Source organism: Zonotrichia leucophrys, chromosome 24, assembly GCF_028769735.1.
Source record: "Zonotrichia leucophrys gambelii isolate GWCS_2022_RI chromosome 24, RI_Zleu_2.0, whole genome shotgun sequence".
In the NCBI taxonomy this organism is placed as follows: Eukaryota; Metazoa; Chordata; class Aves; order Passeriformes; family Passerellidae; genus Zonotrichia; species Zonotrichia leucophrys.
In genome coordinates, this window is record NC_088193.1 from 4,606,847 (window position 1) to 4,633,057 (window position 26,211).

General features: G+C 54.5%; 1 protein-coding gene across 12 annotated transcripts in view; it reads left to right on the plus strand.

Moving 5' to 3' along the window:
- Window positions 1-24,534, plus strand: part of IGSF9B (immunoglobulin superfamily member 9B) — a 52,185-nt gene extending 27,651 nt beyond the window's left edge. For 6 of the 12 annotated variants that reach the window (XM_064732018.1, XM_064732019.1, XM_064732020.1 and 3 more), the window contains 5 exons: window positions 898-1,059; window positions 1,785-1,830; window positions 3,140-4,771; window positions 12,988-13,109; window positions 13,517-24,534. In XM_064732018.1, coding sequence (XP_064588088.1) covers window positions 898-1,059; window positions 1,785-1,830; window positions 3,140-4,771; window positions 12,988-13,109; window positions 13,517-13,740 — 2,186 coding nt within the window. In that variant the 3' untranslated portion in view covers window positions 13,741-24,534. Of the gene's footprint in view, window positions 1-897; window positions 1,060-1,784; window positions 1,831-3,139; window positions 4,772-5,137; window positions 5,467-6,264; window positions 6,311-12,987; window positions 13,110-13,516 lie in introns of those variants that run through there. The other 6 variants (XR_010442724.1, XR_010442723.1, XR_010442725.1 and 3 more) reach the window with 6 other exon arrangements.
- Window positions 24,535-26,211: the final 1,677 nt, after the last annotated feature.

Sequence of the window (26,211 nt, forward strand, 5' to 3'; positions counted from 1 at the left end):
GCCGAGAATGCTGCTGGAGCCAGGGGCAGGCGGAGGAGGGTTGTGATGGCGTTGGGAAGGAGGGCAGCAGGAAGGAAGGGATGGGGATGCAGCGAGCCTGGATTTTCTGGCTCTTGTGGAAAAGCCTGCTCGGCTGTGCTGCGATGCCGCGGTCTCTCTCTGCCCCCAAGTGGTGCCAGTGTGGTGAGGAGAGCTCGCTGCAGATTCCCTGCTCGCTGCCCTTGCTCCTCACGCCCAGGTTTTCTGATGGGGTTTGGCAGGTGCCCGGCCCCAGGCAGCTGCTCTGCCAGGCTGAAAGCTCCATGGGGAAATGCACTGATGCTGGATATGGCACACGGCAGGAGCACCGAGGTGTGCAGGGTGCACATCTGCACGTGCCCACAGCTGAGGTCTGCTGGGGCTTCACACGTGCTCCTGTTAAGCAAAGGGTTTGCAGCCCAGTTTGCATTGGAACGCTGAAATGAAGCACTGACAGAGAGGTTGAAATACCTTGTGCTTCTGCAGGAGGTTATTCAGCCAGGAGGTGACTGCAGGTTTGCTGCAGTTGTGTGTGTTCGTATGTATTTGTTTGGTGTGGAGGCTTCTTCTCTGGGTGTCCACCAGCTAACACAGAAAAGTTTATGAGGTTGCTTTGGGCAATCTGATGTAGCTGAAGATGTCCCTGCTTATTGCAGGAGAGTTGGACTAGACAGGCTTAAACAGCCCTTTCCAACCCAAACTATCTTATGATTCTGATTGGCCCTGAAGCAGCACTGATTGTTCTCCCTGGGCGGGCTGGCTTGGAAGCAGGGTCTTTACAGAGATTACCATTCCTAGAGACTATCACTGCCTCCACACTGTGGCAGCTCCCTGGGGAAGGCAGCAGGTGTAACACTGAACTGTGGTTTTTTTCCCCAGATGTTTTTCCTCAGCCTGACCTGACGGACGAGGGCCTAGCCCGCCCGGTGCTGGCTGGCATCGTTGCCACCATCTGCTTCCTGGCTGCTGCCATCCTCTTCAGCACACTCGCCGCCTGCTTCGTCAACAAGCAACGCAAACGCAAGCTCAAGCGCAAGAAAGGTGAGTCCATTCCCTGTGTGCTTCATCCCTCCTTCCTGTCTCCCCCTCGTTTCTGCCCCCTGGTTGTGTTGTGGTCGTAACCTTCTTCCCTGTCTGTCTCTTCTTGGTCCGTGCGCGTCCTCAGGTGAAGCCCTGACTTCCTCCCTCGGCTGTGCCTGAAAGCGCCCGCGGTCGGGAGCGGGAGAGGCAGGGTGGGTGAAGAGGCGCCAGAGAAACTAGCCTGGGAATTCCGAGGGAGCTCTCCCACGTGGTGATAACTGCTAGAGCCGGGGGTTTAGGCTGGGCTGTCCTCTGGGATGCAGACGGGGGGCACTGCTCACCTGCTCCAGGTTCCTCCTGGAGCTGGGCTCTCCAGCTGCTCCCAGCATGGAGCGAGCAGTGCTGGGCTAGAGAAGACCCCAAAGGAGACCCTGCTGCTCTGCTTCCCAAAAGCTGGGACTGCAGCCTGCGTGCAGGAGTGGCTGGTAGGGAAAAGGGCGGCTGGGGAGCTGGAGAGGGCAGGGAAGCGGCTCCGTCTCCTCCAGCCTGCGGGGCTCTGGCAGCAGGACGGGCAGGACCCTGTGACGGGAGCTGTTTGTTGTCAGCAACCATTAAAGCACTGGAGCAATGAAACCTTGGCCTCTTGTTGAGTGTCTTTTGTTGTCGTGATGTTGAGTGTTTCTTGTCTCTGTCGTGTTGCGCCTCCTCAGCGTTCTCTCTTCTTTCCCCTTTTTATTCTCTTCCAGACCCTCCTCTCTCGATAACCCACTGCAGGAAGAGTTTGGAGTCCCCGTAAGTATCTGTCTTAGCTGTGGCACCAGGCTGTGGGGTCTTCAAGGTGCCTCCCTCCTACAGTCATTGCAAAGCTCAAATGGAAATGTCTCATCCTTATTTGGTTGCTCCTGATGAGTTGTTTTTGAGTGTTCCCTGAACTTTTGGGAACACAGCAGTTCACAAGAGACAAATGGGCTTTGGAGCAAGAAGCAGCAGGGACAAATGCAGCAAGCTGAGCTAAGAGATGACCCCGCTGGATCTGTGAACATTTTCCAAAGCTGGAGTTGGCTGATGGAACTCAATTTCATACCAGTTGGAAGGGACTCCTTAGGACAAGGACTAGCCTGCTACATATGGAGTCCTTCCTGCCAGCTCAGTGTAGTTTTTGAGTCATTCTCTGTTGGCTCCTTTTTTCCTGGGAAATTCATCTTTTCTCCTGAAGAGTGCCCTGCTGAAGCTGCTTTCCACATGTACCCAAAGGTGGATTGTGGTGCTGCAGAAGCCACAGCTCCTTGCAGAGCCCATCAAAAGCATGTGTAGCTGCAAATCAGCAGGAGCATCTTCCCGGTGGGAGTGCAAGAGTCTGGGATGTGGACACCTCATTCTTTGGCTCCTCGACTGCTGGAAAATGTCTTGGTGCTGGTGGATCTGAATCTTACTTGTTTTCAGTTCATTCCCTGCTCTCAAATAACCTGCACTATCTGTTGGATCTGCTGTCTTTTACCTCTCAATCCTGTTTGTTCAAGGCTTTCTGGATAGGGATGAGGGAACTGTCCTGGTGCTCTCTGCCTTTTGAGGTGCTCAGCCTGAAGTCTGAGTGTTCATAATTGGAAAAAGAGTTGGTCTGAAATGATCTGTCAGCATCTCCAAGTGGGATACTGAGTTCTGTGGGAGGGAACATTTGCCTGATGTCCCTCTTCTCAGGGCCTTTCCTGGGCATGGATAGCTCAGGTGGAAATAGGAAAGCCCAGAAGGAGTTGGAAGCAAGCTCTGGTTGTGTCTTTTTTCCCTGTGGGGCTGTGGAGCTTGTTGCAAGGTCTTGTTGTGAGGTGTTGGGGTGTTGGTGGAGCTTATTGCAAGGTGTTGGTGTGAGCTTTCAGCCCTGAGTGTTCCAAGCTGCCCTCTCTAGGAGCAGGGATGTTGTACACTGCCGCTGGTGAGACTCTGCCATCCTGGTTAGCCCCTGCCAATTTCTCCCAGAGATTCCTCTTTTGAGAGCTGGTAGCACTTTGTTTCCCGGATCCAGAGTTGTTCTCCTGGGCAGGAAGGGCTCCTTTCCTCCCCGGGTGACCGTCCCCTCTCTCGGTTTTTCTCCCCTGTGGTCCAGGTTGTCTTCCGGCAAGGTGAGTCCCGAGAGCATCCGCACGCTCCGTCCCCCCTCGGAGTCCTCTGACGACCAGGGCCCTCAGGCCAAGCGGATGCTGAGCCCCACCAAGGAGAAGGAGCTCTCCCTTTACAAGAAGACCAAACGAGCCATCAGCAGCAAGAAGTACAGCGTCTCCAAGGCGGAGGCCGAAGCTGAGGCCACCACTCCGATCGAGCTCATCAGCCGCGGGCCGGACGGACGCTTCGTCATGGACCCGGCCGAGATGGAGCCCTCCCTGAAGACACGGCGGATCGAGGGCTTCCCCTTCGTGGAGGAGACGGACATGTACCCCGAGTTCAGGCAGTCGGACGAGGAGAACGACGACCCCGTCGTCCCCACCTCCGTGACCGCCCTGAAAGCCCAGCTCACCCCTCTCTCCTCCAGCCAGGAGTCCTACCTTCAGCCACCAGCATACAGCCCCCGGTTCCACCGGGCGCTGGAGGGTCCCGGCGCCCTGCAGGCCACCGGCCAGGCCCGCCCGCCAGCCCCCCGGGCTTTCCACCACCAGTTTTACGGTTACCTCAGCAGCAGCAGCCCCGGGGAGGTGGACCCGCCGCCCTTCTACATGCCAGAAGTCAGCCCGCTGAGCTCAGTCATGTCCTCCCCACCGCTGCCCCCCGAGGGGCCCTTCGGACACCCCACCATCCCCGAGGAGAACGGGGAGAATGCCTCCAACAGCACGCTGCCCCTGGCCCAGACCCCCACGGGGGGCCGGTCCCCCGAGCCCTGGGGCAGGGCCGAGTTCCCCTTCGGCAGCCTGGAGCTGGCCCCCGCGCCGTTCCCCCACCAGCTCCAGCCCTGCGAGGCGGCCGAGGGCTCCCAGCCCACGGGCTGCCTTCCTCGGGGGCCACCACCCTCCTCCCTCCAGGTGGTCCCCGCATCCTACTCGGGCATCCTGCCCCTGGAGGCACCAAAGAGCTGGACCGGCAAGTCACCGGGCAGGGGTCAATCCTCCGTGCCCTCTACCACCAAGTGGCAGGACAAACCTATGCAACCCATGGGATGTCAAGGGCAGCTAAGACATACCAGCCAAGGTATGGGCATACCCGTGTTGCCTTACCACGAACCGTCCGAGCCCGTCGGCCCCAGCGGCACAAGCACATTCAGCCTGGACACCAGGTGGTACGAGCCCCAACCCCGACCTCGGCCCAGCCCTCGGCAGGTCAGGAGGGCTGAGCCCAGTTTACATCAGGTGGTGCTACAACCTTCAAGGCTTTCTCCTCTGACCCAAAGTCCCCTGAGCTCCCGCAACAGCTCCCCGGAGCTGACTGCCCGCGCCCGGCCCCGCCCGGGGCTCATCCAGCAGGCGGAGGTGTCGGAGATCACGCTGCAGCCGCCCGCGGCCGTCAGCTTCTCCCGCAAATCCACGCCGTCCTCCACGGGATCTCCGGCGCCGAGCAGCCGCGGGGACAGCCCCAGCTTCCGACCGACCACCGCCTTCACCCCCGTGGGCACCGGCTTCTCCAACTCCCAGGGCTCCTCCCTGCCCGTGGACACCATGGATGTTTTCGGAGACATCCCTTCTCCAAGGAGGGCTGGCGAGGAGATTCTCCAACCGGAGCCGACATCCACCACCACGGTAGCCGCCACAGGGTAAGTGCGTGAGCCCCGTGGTGCCCCCCCCGGCCCCTTCCTGGCTTCCCCCACCCTGCCTTACCCACTCCCTCTGACTCCCTCCCTGCCATCACCATCCCAACTGGTAGGGTCTCTCTGGGCACGCTGCAGCATCCCTTTTGGAGACGGCGTCCCGCGGGCTTTGCTAGGCAGAGGCTGGTGCCACGGGCACGGGTTGCATGGCCGCCGCCCGAGAGCGCTGGGTTTTAGGCAGGCGACCTTCCCGGTCCCTCGGGAATTTGGGAGCGCCGTGAACTCGGGCTACGGGCCGTCTACCAGGTGTACAAAGACCTGGCTCGCTTAGGTAAGTGTCCTGGTGTCACTGGAGGTTGTTTCCTCTTCTAGCTGCTGGCTCTTGGCTTTCTTCGAACGTTAGGGCCGCCGCCGCCGCGCCTCTGTCTTCCTCCTCCTCTTCCTTCCCGCGGAGTCTAGAGAGCTTTAATGCATGACAGAAACAGCTATCACGGTCACCGCCCCACCTGCAAAAGGGATGCTGCAGCCCCAGGACGCGGGCAGGGAGAGATCAAGGACTTAGCCACACCAGCAGCATGTCAGGAGAGGAGCAAAAATAAAAATAAACTAAGCCCAGCGGAGATCGGGAGGCTGCCGGCACGCTCAGATCCTGCCCTAAAGAGGGATGTGGCTGCACTAGACAGTAGCGGCTGGTTTTCCAGGTACCAGGGTTGCTCCAGGCAAAAGCGTCTCTCTCTCTCTCTCTCTCTTTCTCTCTATTTCTCCTCTTTCCTTCCGTCTTTCACAGCACCTTAGACCCCGTAGCCGTGCTTTCGTCCCATCCTTTCGTCTCGCTTCATTCTGGCTTCTTGTCTGGTGGGGTCGAGCCCCCTCCTCCGGCTTGTGGCGGAGAGGAGTCGGGGGCCGGGGCTGCCGGCCCCGCGGAGCCGGCGCGGTCGGAGGCGTTCGGAGGAGAGGCTGTGTTCTGGGGAGGGGGGAGGCAGCGTTTCACCCCGCAGTGCCCTCCGCATTTCACTCCCGCCCTCTGGTACCTGGAAGCGTTATGGCCTTAGCAAATCCCTCCGGCACTGAACGGAAGGAAGGAGGGCTCAGGGGAGAGAGGATGGGGAGGGAGAGCAGCTGGATGAGCCTGAAATGACTTCTGTGTGCCTCTGGAAAACCCAGCTACGGAGCGATGCAGTCAGGGATGTAGTCACAGGTCCATGTGTCTAGCAGGGCATGCTAAGGAGAGCCAGCTCCAGGACAGAGCCGTGTTAGAGCAGCACTGTTGTCCGTGCTTTTATGCAGTGTATCCATTCGCTTCGTTGATTATCGTTTTTGTTTCTTCTTTTCCTTTCTCTTCTGTTTCTTTCCCCCTTTCTTCTCCAGCCTCGTTTCGTTTGTGTTTCAGTTTGGTTTCTTTCCCTCCTTTTTCCTTTGGAGTTGTTGACGTGCTGATGTGTTGCGGAGCTCGGCTCCTTGCGGGTGTTGATAACTGCTTTGTTTTTGATTAATCTCAGCTATCTGGGCAGTGTTGTCGAGACAAGCTTCTCCTCAGCTCAATAGGTAAGGGTGATCCATGTCCGAAAGGATGGTGTGGGTGCTGTGGAGGGTGGCCGGGAGCGGGGCATGACAGGGGACACGGAAGGGGCTTTTCCAATACCATCTCTTCCTTTAAAGGGGAATAAGGAATGTGAAAACACCAGGAAACACCTCTGGACGCACAGTCTCTGTGGCTTTTGGGTTTCCCCTCCCAGCAGCACACGCTGCTCCCCTGCCTTCGGGGCTGGGGTTTGGGATGAGCCGAGCTGACGTCTCCCTGGGCCACCCTTCCTTTCTTGGGGGTGGTGACACACGTGGCACTTTTGGCCCTGGCAGTGCACGAGGGCTGTGTGGTGTTAGGGAGGTGTGTGTTCAGGTGGGGTTGTCCCAGATGATCCAAACCAGGAGGAGCCCACAGTCACCCCCTGATGCCAGGAAAAACAGCCGCCTCTGGAGCCACCAGCTGCAGACAGCGTGCTCAGAGTGGGCTCCAAAAATCAGTCTCCAGCTGCAGTCCAGCACGTGGAGAATTTTTTTTCCAGCAGTGTCTGGATTTGTTTTCTTTCTCCCAAGTCTCAATCACAGAAAATGGGAAACGTCTTTCTCCCAAGATGGATTGTATGCTTGGCAGCAGCAGAACCATAGTCTCAGGCTGCCAGAAAGGTAGTTTTCCTTCCCATCACAGGTGTGGTCATGGGAAAATCCTTCCATCCCTGAAATTCTCCTTGGAGAAATCTTTGGCTTCTTCTGACCCAGCTGTAATTAAACTGCCCTAAGCAGGTCTTGAAAGACTCTTCCAAGAAAATTCCTCCTGGGCTGCCTTCATGGGGCTGGTTTCCTAGATAGCCGTGGGCATTTCTGGAACTGGGATGGAGTATTCTGGAGATGGTTTTCAGACCTTAGAAGCAGAAGAATATCACTAAAACTGCCAAATCCAGATGGGATAATAGTAATTTGTGACCCAGAGGATTGGCAGCACTGACCTGTTTGGCCATCAGCCAGGCTGGCTGTGAAAGCAGAGATGAGATTGTAGATGGGGCTGGTTCTAAGGGCATGGCCATGCCCAAACTTCCTTAGGACAGGTCTTACAAAAGGTTAAGCTTTGCTGCCTTGGTTGGGAAGAGTCAAGGTCCTGGCTGATTGTCTCCAACAGCCTGAGGAGCCTTGTTGGGCTGGGAAAGAGCCTCATGAGAGAGAGGTGGGATGCCTAGAGAAATCAGGGAGATGTTTCCAGGAGAGGGGAGTTCCTCCAGCTGACCTGGAGGGTTGTCCTGGGGTGGGGAGAGCAGGATTGGCGAGGAGGGGGTGTTGGATGTGTGTGCTCCATGGAGGAGCCATCCTCTTGGCATGACAAAACCCATCCTGTTCGAGCCTCCAAATCTCTTGAGCACTTGGCTGCCTTCTCCTTCTGTTTTTCTTTGCTGATCCCAGAGCAGGGCATCCCGTGAGGAGCAGAGCTGGCACCAAGCCTTGGTGAGATCTGGGCTGTGCCAGCCTTTTTGGGAAATGGGGAAGCCCCCAGAGAGGATGATGGGGAAGCCCTCAGAGAGGATGTGGCTGCTTGTTCTTGCTCTGTGACACTTCCCTGCTCTGGCAGCATTAGGGACACGAGCAGACATGGCTTTAGCACAGCAGAGGTAACTCCAGGCTCGTGTCTGAGTTTGGTGTGGCTCTTGCCCAGGTCCTAGGTGGCTCCAGTGCTGGCTGGTGTGGGCTGATGGATTTTGAGGAGCAGGGTGACACTGCCCAGCAGGGTGGGAGCAGCCGTGTGTCCTACTCCAGGACGCTGCTGGGAGCTGCAGTCACAGGGGCAACTCCAGAGTCATTATCCCCAAAAAGGGGAAACCAGAAGAATAAATCTCACTTCAATAAGCAAGGAATCCTGCAGAGAGCCCAGCCAAGTAATTTCTTGATAATTTGGGGTCATAAAATTGTCAGTGCATGCAGAGCACAGGGATTTTATACCAGACCAGCCAGATTTCTCTATTGCAGCATTGGAAGCTGTGAGGAGAAGGAGAGACAGCATGTGAGCTCCTTGCTGCAGCATGGTGGCTTTTGCTAGGTGAAGCTCAGGTATTTTTTATGGATGGGCAGAGATAAATGATGCAGTTACTGAGCCAGCACGAGGAGTTCTCCCATCTTCTCCTAGGATGCAGCGCGCATCTTGGAACAGGGAAAAGGGAGCTGTCGTCTCCCTGCAGAGGGAAACCCAAAAACCACAGACAAGGCACCAAGCTCCCCTGCCCCTCGGCACGGCAGCCTGCCCTGGGTGGCCTCCCCAGGCCCCCCTTGCCAGGGCAGCCCTGCCAGTGCAGGGAGCTGGGGGGCTTGGCAGTGGCGTAGCGTTGAGTGACCAAGGGACGTCGGCGCCAGGCGTGCGGGAGGAGCAGCAGCCCTGGCTCCCCGCTTGAAAGAAAACAGGTTCCCCTTTAAAGACTGTCCATGTGCTGATCCTCTGCATGTGTTCCATGCCTCCTTCCGCTTGGAGAAGTTGTGAGTCCGCTTGTCTGAGTGCGTTTTTTCTTTTCTTTCTTAATTATTATTATTATTATTATCATTATTATTATTATCGTTACTTTATTTTTCTTTTCAGTCTCTTTAATTTCCTTATATATTTTCTCACTCCTGTTTTTCATTTATCTTCCTCTCTTCCCTCCCCTTCCCCATGACTGTATCCCCCTCTTCCTGTCCAGCCCGGCCCCGTTTCCCTCGCCTTCTCTCCTCTCCGTCAGCATGGTGGTGAAGTCCGTTGTGTAGATGAGTTGTGGTGTCTGCAGACCTGTAGAAGGGCACCCCTTCTCTGGTGTGCTCCCCGCTGTGACCAGCCCCTTCCTCCCTCCCTCCTGGCGGTGCCTTGGCAGCAGCAGCAGCCCTGGCCTGGGGCTGTCACCGCCGTGTTTCTCTGGCACCTCTTGTGCTGAAGGATCCCAAGCGTTCCGGGATGGAGGCAGCAGCCTCGGAGCACAGTGGGAATCCTGACTTGCAGGAGCCTCGTGTAGGAGAACTGAGCTCTTCATGTGAGGAGGATGAAGGGTTGAAGGACGCAGTGGGCTCCTTTCAAGTGGATACTCTATCCAAGTGGATGCTCTAACATGCCCAAACTATTCCTGGATGTCAATGTCTTAGCTCAAGGAGAGGAGGAGACAGGGAGGGTGTGTTGAGACCTCCATGAGGTTAAATATATATAAATATGTGTATAGTATTCTTGAATCTCCTGGACCCTTCCTTTATATGGGTTCTTTTTCTGAGTGGATGATTTCAGGGGTCTTCTCCCTTATATCTTTGCTTTGTACACGGAAGGACATTTGACGAAGAGCAGCTGTGATGTGTGTTGGGCTGGATCCTTCTCCTCTACTTCCTTTAGATATCCTCGGACTCTTGGAGGTCCTTCAGTACCTTTGTGGCCTCTCCATTATCTCCCAGTCCATGCAGTACAGTACAGTACAGCACACTACATGTGCTCATGCAGAAGGGCTTTCCTTTGAAGACTCAAGGAAAGCTGCTGCTCCAGGTGTTGGTGGTGCCTCGCAGAAGGTTGGTGCCAGGAGTTCACGTGGGCTTCTCAAAGATCCTTTGCTTGGCTCTGCACTGAAGTTTCCAGAAGAAGTTCGCCCACCTCTCTAAACATCTCATCTGTTGGTATTCAAGAGCTCCTTCATGCGTGGGCAGCTGCCCAATATGTGAACTCTGGGGGCAGGAAGAGGCTTTTGGCAGAGCTTAAAATGAAAATTAATTGGGAAGAATCGGTGCCCTTTGAAGAGATAAAGGGTGGGCAGAGCAGATGAAATTTGGCTGCTGAGTAGCATCATTTTGTCCTCTGTATCCCTTCCTTGCCAGAGGTCAGACAGTATTTATGGTGACACATGGGTTCAGTGCACTCACTGTTTATGTTTGTGTGTATAAATACGAGTTCAATTACAGAGAACTAGTGGAAATGAGCTTCAGGCAATTTCCTCATAATCCCTCATGTAAATCTGTTTAATTTTGTCAGCATGCCACGACAGCTTCTTCTTAGAAAGAAAACAGAGTGGAAAGAGAAAGAGACTTTTACAGGCTGAGCTTTAATAACAGTGGCAGAAGCTGTCTGGGTGGTGGGAAGAGGTGGTAGAAGGCAGGTGCTGGTGGGCAGGATGGCAGCAGGATCACCAAGCTTGGTGCTGTCCAGGGCTTGGCACACCTGAACTCTGTGGGTGATGGAGCTGGAGCAGCTGAAGTCACATTAGCCAAGTACCTGCAGGAATACAACTCATGTGCACCCCACAGAATGTTGGCTATAAGTGGAACAAGCCTGTCATTGGCCATTCAAGCAGGAATTGCTGCAGGGAGTGCCATGCTGTGACCTGTGGGTCACTGTGGTCCTACCCTCAGCCAGCATGGTTGAAGCTCGGTTGGTTCAGCTCTGAGGGCAGAGCTGCTGCTGGCAGCATCTCTCACAAGAGGCTGATTGCACTTGGGAAGGCGTTTGAGCTCTGCAAATGTAAACGTTGTCTTCTGGATGAGGAAAAGCTTGGATCCAGCCAGCGGGACTCCCGGCATGTCTAATGAGCTGCTTCATCTTTGGCTGATGTGATGCTCTGCTGGGAGCTGGAACAGAGACTCTCCAGGAACTCTCCGCACCCTGACGTCTCTGTTGCGTTGGAAAACATGAAAAGGAGCTTTTCTGTGCCCAGTAAAAACATGAAAATGAGCTTTTTTTGTGCCCAGTGTTTGGGTTTCTGTTGCGTCTGCTGCGCCTCAGCTGCTGCTTCACCTCACGCTGCACTTCCCTGGGTGCTCTCCAGTGCTGCCAGCAAAACTGAGAAGTTTCACAATCACACTCGTCTTCAAAAAAACCCAAAAACCCTTCTGCTCCCCAAGGGGAAAAAGCTCCTGGGAGCTCCTTGCCTGTGCACTCCAGCTGAAATTTCAACGCTCTGGAGACCCTTGGGATGTCGGATGGGAAGCGCTGCTGTCACACTGTGCTCTGCACACATGGGGACCCACAGGGGAAAGCCTGCAGGGTGTCTTCAGTGCCAGCCAGGATCTGCCTGGACCCCATGGGAGATGAGGAGCTCCAGACTCTCCGTGGGTGGGTGTACTCTGGTACCACAGCCCGGGAGTGCAGGGTCTGTGCTCCAGCCCATGTCCTCGCCCCTTCCCTGCTGCTCCTGCCAGCAGCCACGGTGTTTTTGCAATGCTGGATGGGGCCCACCTTGCTGACAGACAGGGGGACATCCTCCTCAGTGGTTCTGTGCCCCAGCAGGAGTCTGAAGGCACTGATGCTGCCTCTTGCAGCCAGCTGAGGTGGCTCCTCCTGCCCTCCTGCTGCTCATGGCTTGTGGGATTTGCTGATCACTGTCCTGGTCACAGATGGATGCAGGAGCTGCCATCAGCACTGTCCTCTGTGTGGCTCCTGTGACAAGGTTTGGTTGCTGACCCCTGGTGACCAAGTTGTCAGAGTACAAGAGCGTCATCTCCTCTGAATGGTGCCGGCAGGCTGGTTTAAATCTCCTTTCCTCGCTGGAGCCTGGCTTAAAATGTTGGCTTTATCACAGTGAAAGGTGCTTTGTGGAAGCTTCCAATCTTCTCTGGACACTTTGTCTGCAAGAGGCTTGGGTTTATCCCAGATGGCCTCAGACTTTTTCTGTGGCATTAGGAGTTGGTGACTCTTGGAGGGTTGTGGAAGTAAAGTGGAGAGGGGGAAGGAGATGGGAAAGCAGGAAGAAGGGGGCAATGCTATAGATAAGGGGTGTGCTATAGATAAGAGCTGGACTGCCTGCACTCCTAAGGAAAAGGTTTTCCTCTAATGCTCTGCTCTCTACAGCAGTCATGCTTTCCAGGCCTTGGATGGGAAAAACAGGTACAGTGAAGGAAATAAAAAGAAAATCTCTTTGCAAAGGGGAAGATACTGCACCTTGAGCTGGTTCCTGTAGAAGAGTTCCCCAGGGCGTACAGCCGATAAACTATCCCTTGCACCTGCTGGCTCTCCTGCAGGAAGCACCCCTTTGCAAACATCCTCCTTGTCCTTGCAATAAAACCCTGTCAGTGTTTCCATTTCCAGCTCCCAGCCTCTCGCTGTTCCAGGAGCAGATGCTCCTGTGCTGTCGCGTTTTTGTTGTCGCTTCTCACAGGCACCTGGGAGCGAGGTACCTCTCCCAGCTCTGTCGGTGTGTGCCCTTGGTGTCCCTGTCTGTCGTGTGGCCCTGGTTTTTCTGGCTGTGGGAGCAGGGCCAGCAGGATCCTGCCTCCCTGCTGTTTGTGGTGCAGGTGTTGTCCGCCCCGGGTGGCTCGTGGTGCCCGTCTCGATGCTGCCGTGCCGCTTCTGCCTATCTCTTTCTCTTCTCTTTCCATCCCAAGGGGTTTCCTATCACTTCCCAGAAATGCCTTATCGGACATAGGATCTGCCCCGTCCTGTTTTGTCTAGCAGTGTTGGCATGGCAGGCAGGTGAGCTGGGGATGCCCACGTTGGACGTGGCACCGGCTAGGTCGCGGTGCCGCTGGAAAACCAGGAGAAGATGTAGGGGCACAGCGGGGACGCCTCACTTCCTCCATCCCGTGCTCTGGCACACCTGGCTGGCCCTGCTCCCTCGGCCCTGGGTTTCTCACCTCTTCCTTTTCCACGGCAGAGCCAGCTGGGATCGGCCGATCCCCCACCGGGGATGCCCAGAGGCCCGAGCGTGGCCGGGAGCCGCTGATGGCGCGTGTCTGCTTTTCCTTCCTAGAAAACGTCCATCTCCGCCCGGGGACGCTGCTGCACCTGAGAGGCTCGAAGCTCTGAAATACCAGCGGATAAAGAAGCCCAAAAAGTCATCCAAGGGCTCCTCGAAATCCAGAAAACAACCCAGTGAGTGCGAGGACCCCACGGTCCCCAACGGCATTCCCTGTGTCCTGCTGTGAGCAGAGCTTGGGCAGATCCCTGCCGGCTCCAGCGCTGGGGTTCTCCAAGCCTGTTCCTGGATGCTGCCCTTGTTCCCTGCCTCCCAAAGGGATGTCTCCCTGGGCTGCTTGCCTGCAGGTTGTCCTTCCTTTGCTCCTCCAAACTGAATCCTTTCCATGCATCTCCCATATTTAGTCATTTGTTTGGATTTTGAGTGTTAATTTCATTTTCCCTGATGCCCGGCATTTTCCCTTCTTGCCACGCTGCGTGTTCAGGGCCAGGCTTGCTGTCACCTCCCTTTTTCAGCAAGCAAAGCGCTCTGCTCTGCCTGCTGCTGGCTCCAGTCCCATCTGCCTTCTCTCCCCCCTTCCCAGATGGCTCTGCCTCCCAGGTTCAGCACCCTCCCAGCTCTCAGGTACTGTCACCTGACGAAGCTGTCTGCCTCCGCAAGAAGAAGAGACACCCTCGTCAGGACCCCTTCGCCCGGCTCTCAGCGCTCAAGGACGACCTCTGCCACCGGCAGCTCCCTGAAGACCAGACAGCCATTCTCAACAGCGTGGACCACGATGACACCAGTGGACACGCCACCCTGCTCTAGCCTAGTGCCGGTGCCAGGAGGTTGAACAGGAGCGGTGGAGGGAGCTGGTGTCACACCACGGGGGGATGGAGGTGATGGGAAAGAGGGGGGGACACCCCTAAGCTGTCACCTCTCTGAGGGGTTCGGTGGCTCACGGCGGGGACGAGCTGGGGGGACCCGGGGGATGCTTAGGGGAGGATGCTTTGGGCTGGGTGTTCCTCAAATCCACTTCTCCCCCACCCCGAACAGTTTGGGTGGGGTGGGAAGGAGGGTGTTGCACCTCGGTTTTGGAAAAGATCTCTAGGCTTCAAAGGCATGGATGGAGCTTTTGACATCTGCGTCGGCAGCGCGCGTTTAGGGGGAAAGTGTGGGATTGAGCAGCTGGCCCTCAATCGCCAGAAGAAGTTGAATGACACAGGGTGTAATTAAGTGACAAGAACCTAACAACCCAGGCGGGAACTGGTAATCCCATGAATCTGATTATGATAAAAACATGACCAAATAATCCCAGGAAAGATGTAATTGTGAAAATCTCCCTGCCTCCCCCTTCCCAGCCTCCTTTGACGTGAAGGTAACAGCAGCAAAACCATCCGTGACATCTTTCCTTACCTATCTCTGAGAGGGAAAAGCCAGAAAGACCCCCAGCCTTGGAATCAATGTGAGAAATCACCATTTGTCTGTGTGTAAACGCACTCAAGCCTCGTTGACGTGTGCTTGATGCTGTGCGAGCACGCAGGTGCGGGGCTGACGCGATCCGAGGGTGTTTCCCCCTCCAGGTGTGGCGTGTGCCAACTTTGATGAGGGTGGGTTTGATTAATTCTGCCCGACTGCTCTGTGTATCTCAGGCAAATGTTCTTCAGCGCCGCGTGTGATGTGATTTCTTACTGTGTGATGTTTAATCCCCACCCATAACCGCAAAGGGGGAGACGCGGGCGTGCGAGCGAGCGGGGTTTGGCTGCCTGGTCCCCAAAGCCTCCGTCGGCAGGTGCTGAGCCCCAGGGAGAGCATCTGGAAGTGCCCAGCTCTGCGGATGGACGTGGACGGCTCCGTGCAAAGCTAAGCCCAGCGTTTCGCGCCAGCTTAAAATATGTTGCTGCTGGTTTCACTGTTTTTCCCTTTTTCCTTCCTGCTCCAGCCCGGTTGTGTCGGCTGTGACACCTGCCAGGGTTGTGTCCCTCCCTTTGCTCCCTGTTCCCCTCAGTAATGCTGTTCTAACTCTTCACCAGAATGTATTTCCTCTTCAGAATAGGGTAGGTTTGGTGGCTGGTGGTTTTCTGGATTGCATAGGCCTTTTTTTTGGTTTGTTTTTAGCAGGCAAGGTGTAACCCGAGAACAGCTGGGCTCACTTTTCCTGCTCTGCCTCCACTCTCTGACTGCGTGGCCTTGGGCAAGTCACTTGACCTCTCTGTGCCTCAGTTCTCCCATCTGTAAAATGGGGATAAGTCATATTTGAGCACTTTGGACAAGCACTTGGTGGCCTACAGACTGCAAGTGCTATGTAAATGCTTAGTGCTAATACCAAGCAATCCCTACCTTTAAAATATTTAGAGTTGGTTCTTTTTTTTTTTGTTTGAAGTGGTAAAATCAACCACTGCATCCAGGTTTGCACAGTTCTTCCTCTGCGGTAAAGTGCTAAACCCTCCAGCCTGCCTGGGAATAAAACACCGAGTGTTTCATGTAGATATTCTTGCTTTGAGTGGATTCAGGCTGTAGAAAAAGTGTCAGGAGAGCTGGAGAGCCTGCAGGCATGTTTTTAGCCCCAGGCTCTCTATTTGCATATGAAACTTTTGTTTATTCCCAGGTAGAATTGCCAAGAGATTCTCTGCAATCTCGCCTTTAATTCTGCTTTGCCTTGGTTTTTGCTCTTGCTGCTGGTTGAACCTCCAAGGGCTGAGATGTCTGGAGGAAGACGTGAGCTCTCGGTGGTGATCTGGCTCTCTGACCACGCCACGCTTTTAGGTCGGAGCCTGTTGATTGCTCTGCCTCCATATACCTGGTTTTAGAGGTTGTGCTTCCTTTCCCAGCAGGATGCTCGGGAACCTGTGGCCACCAAAAGCAGAGCACCGTGTCTTTTCCAATCTCCAGGCCCTAAGTAAGGTTTGAACCGCTGGACAATGAATCCTCTAAATCGATAACCAGATATTTCTGAGCTTTAACAACTTTCTCAAACCATCACCAGGTTTGTCTTGGGAAGGAGGGAGGGTCTGGCAGAAATGCCCCTCTCTTTCCAGCCTGCACCAGGGCTTTTTATTGACGTGACGAGTGACCTGACGTAAGAACCTCAACTCTCAGAGTGAGAACTCAACCTTGCTAACCAGTATGACTGCGAATTTCTTTTCTTTGGGTGTGTTTTTAGGGTTTTTCCCTAGAACCCACTCGGATCTGAATTGATTTAATGCCATTCTCCCGCTCGGCAGCGGGGAAAACTCTGCCTGGCTTGGCCAACTCCAGCTCGCCGGTCACTCCAGCCGGGCTGCTCCTGATGGACAGGTGACCCTCGGGGCTGGGGGAGGCGTGGAGGCTCTGTGCTGCCCCTGCCATGGCCAACTTGCTCTTCCTTTTGCTCTCATTGCCTCAGCCTCTGGAACAGAGGGTTGCTTTTCCATTTGAGTGCTTTCCAAACGATTTACGACACCCGTTCGGAGGGGCCAGGCGCTGTCTTCAGGCTCTTGAGGTTTCTACCTCAGGACTATGCCCCATCCCATCTTAAGGAGCTCTAGAGGACTTGGAGTGAAGGGCAGGTTGACGGAGCATGCTGGCTTGCTGGGTCAGTCTTTTGAGATTTGTTTTCCTTTTGCAGGTGTTTTGAGCCACTGGGCTTTTCATGGTCTTCGACCTTTAGAGGCTGGAGCTGCAGCCCTCTCTCTTTCAGCCGTGTACCTGCCACGCTGCTGGAGTGGGAAATCCCGCCCGGGCGCCTCGTGGAAGCAGCTCCTCCCTAAAACCATCCTTAACTCCTTTCCCTGCTAGACCGAGTTACCTTCCGATAGACTCGGGCCGTGCTTTGGCTGACTGGCTCGCCTCTTGCTTTGGCAACCTCCTCCTCGCTTCTCCCAGCCCTCTGGTTTCCATGCCCTTCAGGGTTGCTCCTCTCTCCTTCCGTGGACCTGGAAACATCGAAGCCGTGTCAGACGATGCCAAACACTTCCCCCATTTCACCCCCGTTTGAACTCCGTGTCGCTTTGGTGGTTTGCAAACACAGCTGCTGTCGCTGCTGCTGCTGCTTCTTCATTATTTTTTTTTTTTCCTTTCATGCTGCAAAATATATCTTGATTTTTATCTTCCTGGGCCAAACTCTCTTATTTTCTAAGCTGGTCTGAGGTAGATGGCTCTTTCTGTATCAGTAACTGTACGATTCCTCCTTTCACGTTGTGAACATGATGTTCCATTAGGTCCCTTGGCAAATCCTGGCCCACGGTGAAAAAATTCCTCTGAATCACAAGGATATTGTCCCTGGGCTCTACTGGGGTGTCAGTGTAGGGATACCAGCTCAGTTTTGGGGGGTCCTTGCTGATGCTTCTCCCTGCAAGATGGCCATGGTGGGGATGCTCCAGCACTGGCTTCATGCCACCTTGGGGTTTGCAGGATTGGGGCACCCTGAGCTGGGGAAGGTGGCATGGAGAGGTGGGTACAGGATGCCATGGAGATCCTGTGGAAAAGGGGTGCTCCTGGGGTGCTGTCCCTTGCAGTCCAACAAGGAATCCTGGAGCAGCCAGGGAAAAAGGGCAGGGAAAGTGCTTTGCCTGCTTTTCCAGCAGGGCTTGCTGAGCTCTCATCCACGTGTTTCTAAGGTGACTTTGCTGTGCAGCCCCAGCAGCGTTTCGGCTCTGCGGTGTTGACGTGAAGGAAAATGCAAGTTGGTGTAAGGGGGGAGACGGAGAATTCAGGGCTCATTTGTGGGGCCCTGTTTCTGTGCCTACCACTAACAGCACCCACAGGCACAGGGAGTGATGAGTTTGTGGGATGGGGGAGCTGCCAGGTCCCAGGGCCCTTTCCTAGTCTGAACCTCAGCATGGTTTGCAGTCTGCCCCCTGAGTCTCCATGAGCCCTCATGCTGTCTGTGTGAGCAGGGGATGCTTTTCCTGGGAGGATTCTCATTCCTGCTCCCCTGTGACTTGGAGGCTGCTTTGGGGCACTGGGGGACTCCAGGCTGTTCATCTGGTGTTTGTCACCTTGTCAGCTGGCTCAGTGCCACTGGAGGAAGGCTGGAGGTGATGCTGTTTGGATGTATAAATGTAAAGGGAATATAAAGGGAATAACAGCTTACTGTACCTACCTCTGGGAGTGTTGAGGACACTGGATATGGGATCAGCAGCCCAGGCACGGTCCTGGCAGGGCTTAGTCATGTCTGGTATGATCCAGACATGACACACTTTCCAGACTCATTGCTGCTCCCACCTTGCTGTCTGTATTAGGACAAAATCCGCCTGGCATTTTGGTTTCTCTTCCTGCTTCAGGCAGTGACGTAGATCTGGGAGTTCTCAGAGTTTTGGGTTGGTTTCAGCTGTAGCTCTTGTCTGGAGGTATTTTTCCATGAGGCTGGACCTTCAGGGATTTCCACATGTCCCACATGGGCTCGCTGCAGCCCCAGACTGAAGTCAGGGCTTTTCTGGAAGGAAATCTTCTCAAGGAACCGGAGTAAAACCCACTGTACATATGAGATATAAATAGCTAGAGAAGCATAGGACAAAGGTAGCTAGGTTTGCAGAATTCAGTAGATTTGCATGTCGGGGTATGTGTGTGTCATGGGGAGAGTTTAGAGCCGTGCTGGGGCAGGGGATCAGGATGGGCAAAGCTGGGAAGGGGCTGAGAGCAGCTGCAGCCTGAGGGGAATTTGGGGATGGAGAGGCACCGGCGTGCGCTGCGGCCCTGCTGCACACAACAGATCACTCTGTTCCATTATTTCATCCCCAGTTTTTAGCTTTGCTTTGTTCATTGTCTGTGACTCACCCCTGGGCCCTGAGATGGAGGAGCAGGAGGGACAGGTCCTGTGCTCTGCGTGTCCAAGGCACGTGGGGCATGACAAGGGACACGACACAGGAGGGGGATGTCACGTTGCCTCATCCCCGGTGCCATTGCTCAAAGAAAAAGCTGCACCATGCAAAAACCCTTCCCTCAAGTCCCTCTAGATGCTGCTCTCTGGTTACTCGTGTGAAAGCGTTTTGCTTTGCGTCTGTTCTTCCCAGAGAAGCGTGAGTCAGAAGGGATGAGAGAGGGATACAGCTAAATTTGTCCCCTGAGCTGAGGAATGCAGCACTGGCTGTGCCAGCCAGCCCCAGCAGTGCCTCCCGGGAGGGACAGGATGTTCTTGACAGTGTCTTTTTATTTTAAACCTCATCAGCAGGACTTTGAGGATCTGAGGCAGAGAGGGGATGCGGTCACCAGTGATGCCAGAGCTGGTACTGATGGGGGCAGCTGGATTCAGGCTGGATCCCCACTCCTCTCCCAGAGTCATCCCTGTGCTGTCTGGGCACAGGGTAGTCCTTACAGAAAGCAGGATATTTACTCCCATTTCGCCCTTTCAGCTTAGTTTTTTTGGGGGTTTTTTTCTGTTTCTGAGTATCTTGACTCCTCTCTGCCTGTGTTTGTGGGAAGGAGAGGTGGGAAGTGCAGTTGTTCCTGTTAGAGATCTGTCAGGGAACGCTTGATCCAGGAGCTGAGTGCTGGGAAGCAGCGACCACATTTGGCAACACTAGTGCCAGCAAAGAAGAAACTTAACATTGCACTCAATTTCCATCAGCTGGCACATCCCCAAGCAGGGAGGACCAGTGTGGACAGATGGGGGCCTGTTCCCCTGGCTGGGTGACTGGGATGAGAGGGAGCTGTGTTTGCCCATTTTCCCCAATTTCAGGTGTTTTGGCACAGCTGGCTGAGCTCTTTTCCTCAGCATTGTGTGGCAGCAGGACAAGCATCCCCAGAACTGGGGCTCTGGCTGACTTTTGATATGTGCATGGATGGAGGAGGGACCTGGGGAGGGGGTGGGCAGAGGGGCTGGTCCAGGCTCGGGGGTGTTGGATGAGGCAAGCATGTGCTGTAGAGGTAGATAAGGATTTTTGTACAGGTTGCAGTGGGGTGGGAAATGCAGGATGGAGGGGCTGGCATCCCCCATGGAGGACAGATTTTTGCCCAGATTTTATATTTACCATCGAAATGACACTTTCTCTCCCAGGAGGGCTTTTATTCTTGTTCTCCTGAGGTTGCAGGGCTGCAAAAGAGGGTGCCCATCTTCCCGGGTCTGAAAGCTCTTCAGATTTCCACCCACTCCCCCCCCAGCACTTAGATTAAAATAAAACACACAAAAAAAAAAGACTTGAGAAATGAGCCCCAGTATCTCTATCTAAAGAAATGATATTGGTGTATCGAAACTGCATTGTATATAAAATTAAACAAATATATATTTACTCTCTATTTTAGAAGGGGGGGAGAATAAATATTTAAAATAATTCGTTAGTAATAGGTGTCAGAAACTTCTGTGCAGCATGAGAGAGGCTGTCAGAGGTGGGGAGAGTCTCAACAGCAGGAGCAGAGCGAGTATTTTTACATTATATTGCGCTTCAGCTTCTCTGCTTCTCCATCCACCTATAAATAGACAAAAATATATATACAAATATATATATATATATAAAAATTATATATATCTAAGTCACATAGCTGTTTTATTTTTGTATCCATGCCTAGTGCTGTTTGAGCAATACAGTGGCGAGGGAGAGGAGGGCTGGGCCAGGCTGGGGGGCTTGCAGTGCTCCGGGGGATCTGCCCTCTCCGGACCCAGCATCACCACTGTTTGCTCTTTCAGTAGGGAAAAACACTAAAAAGGGACAAAATCCCGGGATGAGGAAGCCTGGGCTTGCTGCCAGCTTGCCCAGGGCTGTGGTGAGGTGGTGTTTCCACTGAGGGCTGTCTTGGGCTTTTTTTTCTCAGAGAAAAAAGACAAATTTCAGCTCAGAGGAGCAGCAGGCAGCTGCAGCCTGGGGGGTGGCACAGGGTGGGGACACGCTGTGGGGACAGGGTCCCCACGCTGCTGCCTCCCTGTCACCTGTCCCGGCTGCCCTGATAAACCTCGAGGGTTTCTGAACCCCTCAGAGCCACCCAGGTGGCCACAGAGGGATTCTCCAGGTCCCTGCACCCGGCTGGAGCGGGGAACCTGCTCTGTAGGGAATGTCAGGACCTGTCCAGGAGACACCCGGGGCTTACTGGTGCTGTGGGGCTGCTGGGGTGCACTGGGGCAGGATGTGGGGCTCTCCCTGCCTGGATGGGTGGGATCTGGGTCTCTCCCTGCCTGGATAGGGTGAGGGGCTCTTCCTGCCTGGATGGATGGGTTGAGGGGCTCTCCCTGTCCCTATGGATAGGATGTGAGGCTCTCCCTGCCCCTCTGGATGGGATCTGGGACTCTCCCCATCCCTCTGAATGGGATCTGGGGGTCTCCCTGTCCCTCTGGATGGGATGTGGGGCTCTCCCTGTCCCTCTGGATGGGATCTGGGGCTCTCCCTGTCCCAGTGGCTGAGGTGGCATCGAGCCCTGGCACAGTGAGGGATGTGCTGGGGATATCTGGGGCTTTTCCTGCAGGGCAGAACGGACCCGCCGCATCCCTGTCCCCTTCCCCCTGGGCTGTGGCAGGACAAGGAGCCAGTTTGGGACTGAGCAATGCCAGGGAGCTGCAAACACCCCTCTGCCTTCGCTGGGGCACTATTTGGGGATTGTCTTTGGGCAGTGGCGACCGGGGCTTCACTCCCTTTGGTTTGTGTCCCTCAATCTTGGGTTCTAGGGGGTCCAGGTGCTGTTGTTTGGGCTCAGATGTCCCCAAGGGGACGGTGGCACAGCCCTGGAGTGCTGACACTCCTGCAGATGTCCCTCAGCGTGGTGCCCGCTCGCAGGAGCTGCCCCCTCGCAGCAGCCCCGTGTCCTCCGTAGGTGTCACCTGTATTTTCCATGATATTTCTCTCTCTTCTTCGTCGGGTCGGGGGTGGGCTGGGGTGGGGGATGTTTCTAATATCCAGCCGAGATTTGTTCAGCACCAATTCTTGATATTCAAAGCAAAGCATGTTTGGTGGGACTAACTTGCATTTATTAGCGGTAAATACATAAGTGAGTATTTTATATGTTAAAAAAAAAAAACAAACAGGAAAAAAAAAAAAAGGATGTCAGGAGAAAGAGAAGGGATGAGATTTCTCATCATTCAGTGTCCGGGCTGGGGGGCTGCCTTGCCCCCTCCCCCCGGTGGGGCTTTGGGTATTGCTGGGGGTGGGCGGGGGGGCGGGCAGCTTTCTCCTTTCCCCATCTCCCCCTGGAATCACTTACAGAAAAAAAACAGGCAAAGGAAAGCTCGAAATGTTTACAAAGCACACTTCCCACAGTACCGTTAACCCTCTGGATGCCAAACAGACACATCAGGAGCTGCCCCCTCCCTGTGCTTAGGGCTGGTGGCTCCCACAGCATCGTCCTGCTTCCCTTGGTTTTCTTTGGTTTGGTTTTTTTGGACACCATCCCTGCTGCCTCCATCTGCGTGCACCTGCCTGGAGCTTGCTGTCCAGGGGTGGGGGGTTTGCTTCTGCCCCTTCCCAGGCTCTTCCTGCTCACCTGGGAGCTGTGGGAAGCTGTCCAGGGTGGGGTTTGCTTCTGCCCTGTCCCAGGCTCATCCTGCTCACCTGGGAGCTGTCCAGGGTGGGGTTTGCTTTGCCCCCTCTCAGGCTCTCCCTGCTCACCTGGGAGCTGTGGGAAGTGCCTGTCTCTGCTCGGGAGGTTCTGGCTCGGTGGGAGATGCTGGCACTCACTCCTTGCCCTCCCAGATGCACTTTAAGGCCAAACTTCCCTTTTTCTCCTTCTCTGGGGCTGGCACAGAGCAGGCAGGGGATGCTCCCGTGGCCCCAGGGGGTGCAGGACCTTCCACACACCTGTGCAGGCTCTGGTCCCTTGGCATTTCCCGTGTGGGGAAGCCCTTTGGGAATCCTGGGAATGCCCACGTTGCCATAAGGTTCATCCTTTGGGCATTAGGGGATCACAGCTGCACTGCAGCTCCTCGGGAGCTGGGAGCATCTCCAGCTCTCCCATGGGAGCATCCCTGGCTCTCCGGGGGAGCCCAGACTTTTTAATCCCCTTTTAATAGGTTTGTAGACTCTCTGAACCCTCGTAGACCTCCATAGGTAGCTCTTGATTTAATCCCCTCCTAACCCCATAGTGTTTTCCCCTAAGGCAGGATTTTCTTCCGGACCCACCCAACGCATCTCTGGTTGCGTGGGACAACTTTTTCCTCCTTTTAAGAAGAATTTCTTGCCTCTGGATATAAAGACTAGACCATCCAACCTCGTTTCCATCTCTTGAATGTCGAGTATTACGATGTATAACACACGTTAGGGTGCTCTTTGGTGCTGTTTCAATGGTAACCAGTGGAACTGACTTTTTTAAATAACAATAACAATAAAAGAAACTTTAGTGCCGCTGGTTCCATAACATTTGTTGTCGTGACTTTTTCTTTTTTTTTCTTCTCTTTTTTTGGAAGTTTTGTTAGGGTTTTGTTTTCTTTTTTTTTTAATTATTTTTTAATTTTTACTAAACAGTGAGTAGCGATCAGCTGCCGGGTTTCTGTGGTGTTGGTTTTAGTGACTGGTGGATGCTGTGAGCTTGGCGGGCTGCATCACAATTTAGTGGGATTTGGGATCAAGTAGCTTCATTTTGGAACTGCACACAGCAAAACGAGCATTTGATGGGAGCCCAGACGGCAACTAGAGGGTTAATTTTTGAACTTTCAGGTATGTTCCTCAGAAGAAAATAATAATAATAATTAAAAAAATAATAAAAAAAAGATAATAGAAACAAAACACTATTTTTTCAGTAAGCTTTTTTTTTCTGTAAACGATTTACAAATAAATCTGACATGATGGTGCTGTACCAAAGCCTTATACGAAACTTATTCCGCTCTCTCTATAATCTCTCTGTATCTGTATTGTTGCTCTCGGCCTCCGCCAAGGCCAGGAAATGCCAGCAGGAGGGACCGATGGCCCGATCGGCATCCCTGGAATTCCCTGAGATGGGAATCGTATCCCTGGAATTCCTTGGGATGGGAATCGCCATTCATTCCCTGGAATTCCCGGCCCCGCGGGGAGGAAAAGCCAAATTTCAGCATCACTCCCCAGGCGCGCAATGAGGGGCACAAGTCCCTCACCCCAAACTCTCCTTCCGACTGGGTGCTATCCTGCCCTGGGCAGGGATCCGAGACCTCCAGGGCGTTTTACCCACCGAGCCCCCTGCTCCGGGGGATTCCACATCTTCCAGCCCAGCCCGACCTCCTCCGCAGCGCTCAGCCAAGGCAGACCCTGGCTCTGCCCTGCGAGCCCTCTCCCAGCCCTTCCCCTGGGGAGCTGGGGCTGCTTTGAGAGCTCGAAGCAATAATCCCACTCTGCCAAGAAAGTTGGGTCCTTTTGGCTCTTGGACTGTTGTCAGTTTAATGAGTAAATGCTCATAAAGCCAACAAAAAAGTGGAAGAAATGAGAGTTTGAAGCCCTGCCTTACTGGGAGTGGCTGGCCCCTCGGTCTCTGCCTGTTGGAATTTTAAGGCCTGCTGAGTATTTAATTTATCGCCGGTAACATTGCATGTTCATAGATTGACTTCTTGAGTTGATTTTTTTTCTTCTTTTAATGTACCCACTATAAGAAATTCTGGCAGTGTTGCAATGTTACGTACAACTAGCCATGCTGTAGGAGAATGATGGGTTTTGGAATCGATTAACTTGCTCCTCATGTAACATTACCCTGCTTCAGAAATGTTTTGTATTTTGATATAAATAAACATTTGCTAAAAAAAAAATATATCTATAAAAAGGCTCGGTTGGTGCCATTGATTTGCTCAGAGGGGCTGTGGGGAGGGCGTGGGCAGCCCCAGAGGTGTTTGTGGGGGATGCAGGGCTGTTCTTTGCCCTAAGCATCCCAAGTTGTGTTGTCCTCATGGGATTTGCAGCGTGCTCCAGGCTGAGCTGGATTCTGGGATGGGCACTGATGCTCAGGTCCTGATTTTGGGCAAGGAATAGAAGGGAAGACAGCCCCAACCCCATCTGGCAGGGTGATGATGGACAGTGAGCCCTGTCCCTTACTGTCCCCTCCCACAGCTCCCCTTTCTGATCCCCTCCCCTTCACCTGCTGCCTTTGGAGTTTTTTCACATCTTTTTTACACTGATTCATCCCACAGGAGTCCCAAGATAATGAAATCTGTGTGCAGCCATGGAGTGTGTCTGGGAGTGTGCGGTGCCAGCTGTCCCCAGGCTCGTTGGTAGCCATGCCCCGCTGTCCCCAGGCTCGCTGGTGGCCGTGCCACGAGGTGGCAGTGCCGGCTCGGCAGCTCCCGGCGCTGGCGATGCGCTCCGAGGAAGAGGAGGATGCCTCGATCACCTCCAGCGTCGCTGCCCTCCGTGTGTCCCCCACAGGGCCGGCATGGAGGGGATGCTTCTGTCGCTCCTTCTGTCTGTCCATCCTTCTGCTTGCCCTTGAGCTGTCCCCCAGCGCTGGGGTCTGCACCAAGTCTCCCCCAGCCTCCCTATAAGGTTTTTAGGGGAATATGTGGCACCCTCACCCCCCTCAACAGGCTGGGGACAGGGCTCAGCCCCTGCAGCATCCTTAGGGTCGGTTCCAGGGTTAAACCCGGTCCCAGCTGAACCCCCAGTGAGCCGGGATGCAGCTCAGGGCACTGCAGCATCTTTGGGTGCCAGCTCTGGGGCTTCCCAGTTAAACCGCGCTCCAGGAGTGAAGTTTGCTGCCCCCAACTCCCTTTTGTTCCCATCTCTGGGCCCTGAGGCAGTGAGGTGCCCTTGATTGCCAGGCCTGGAGAGGAATTGTTGTGTCTGCCCCGAATGGGGAAGCAGCAGCTCCCACTGTGCGTGGAGTTTGGAGTTTTACACTAAAGAACTGCAGATTTACAAATGGAAATTATAAAAGTTAAAATCCTAAGGCATCAGAATGATGCTGCAGGAGCTCACCCAGGCTGTGTGGGTCACAGGGATGCTCCCTGGGCTGGGGGAGGATGGCACTGGTGTGCATGGCAGCTGTGACCCCCCAGTCCCCCCAGTGCTGGTGGGTAGCCCAGCCGTGCTGGTGGCCTGGGGCAGGTCCCTGGCTGTGCTTTCAAGCCTCTCAAGGACAGCTGACATTTCCTGAGGGCAGTTTGGACTGTGTCCAAGGGTGCAGGGGCTGAGAAAACGCCTTGAGCTGCAATCAGAGCCGAGGTGCTCCCAGCATTTTGAACACCTGTGCCCAGGTAACAAATGTATTTCCCCTCCCAGGCAGCATTCTGGAGCCCCAGACCTGGCTCCTGGCTCTCTCCCAGCCCCACTGGGGGCCAAACCTCTGCTGCCAGCATGGGTGGCACTGGCAGGAGCTGGCAGGGATGCAGGGGATGCTCTGTGCCCTCCACAGGTAGGTCTGGCTGGAGTCTCTGCTATCAGTGAATTATTGATTGGATTTACCGCCACGGCTCTGACAACACCATTACTGCCTTTGACTTCATGT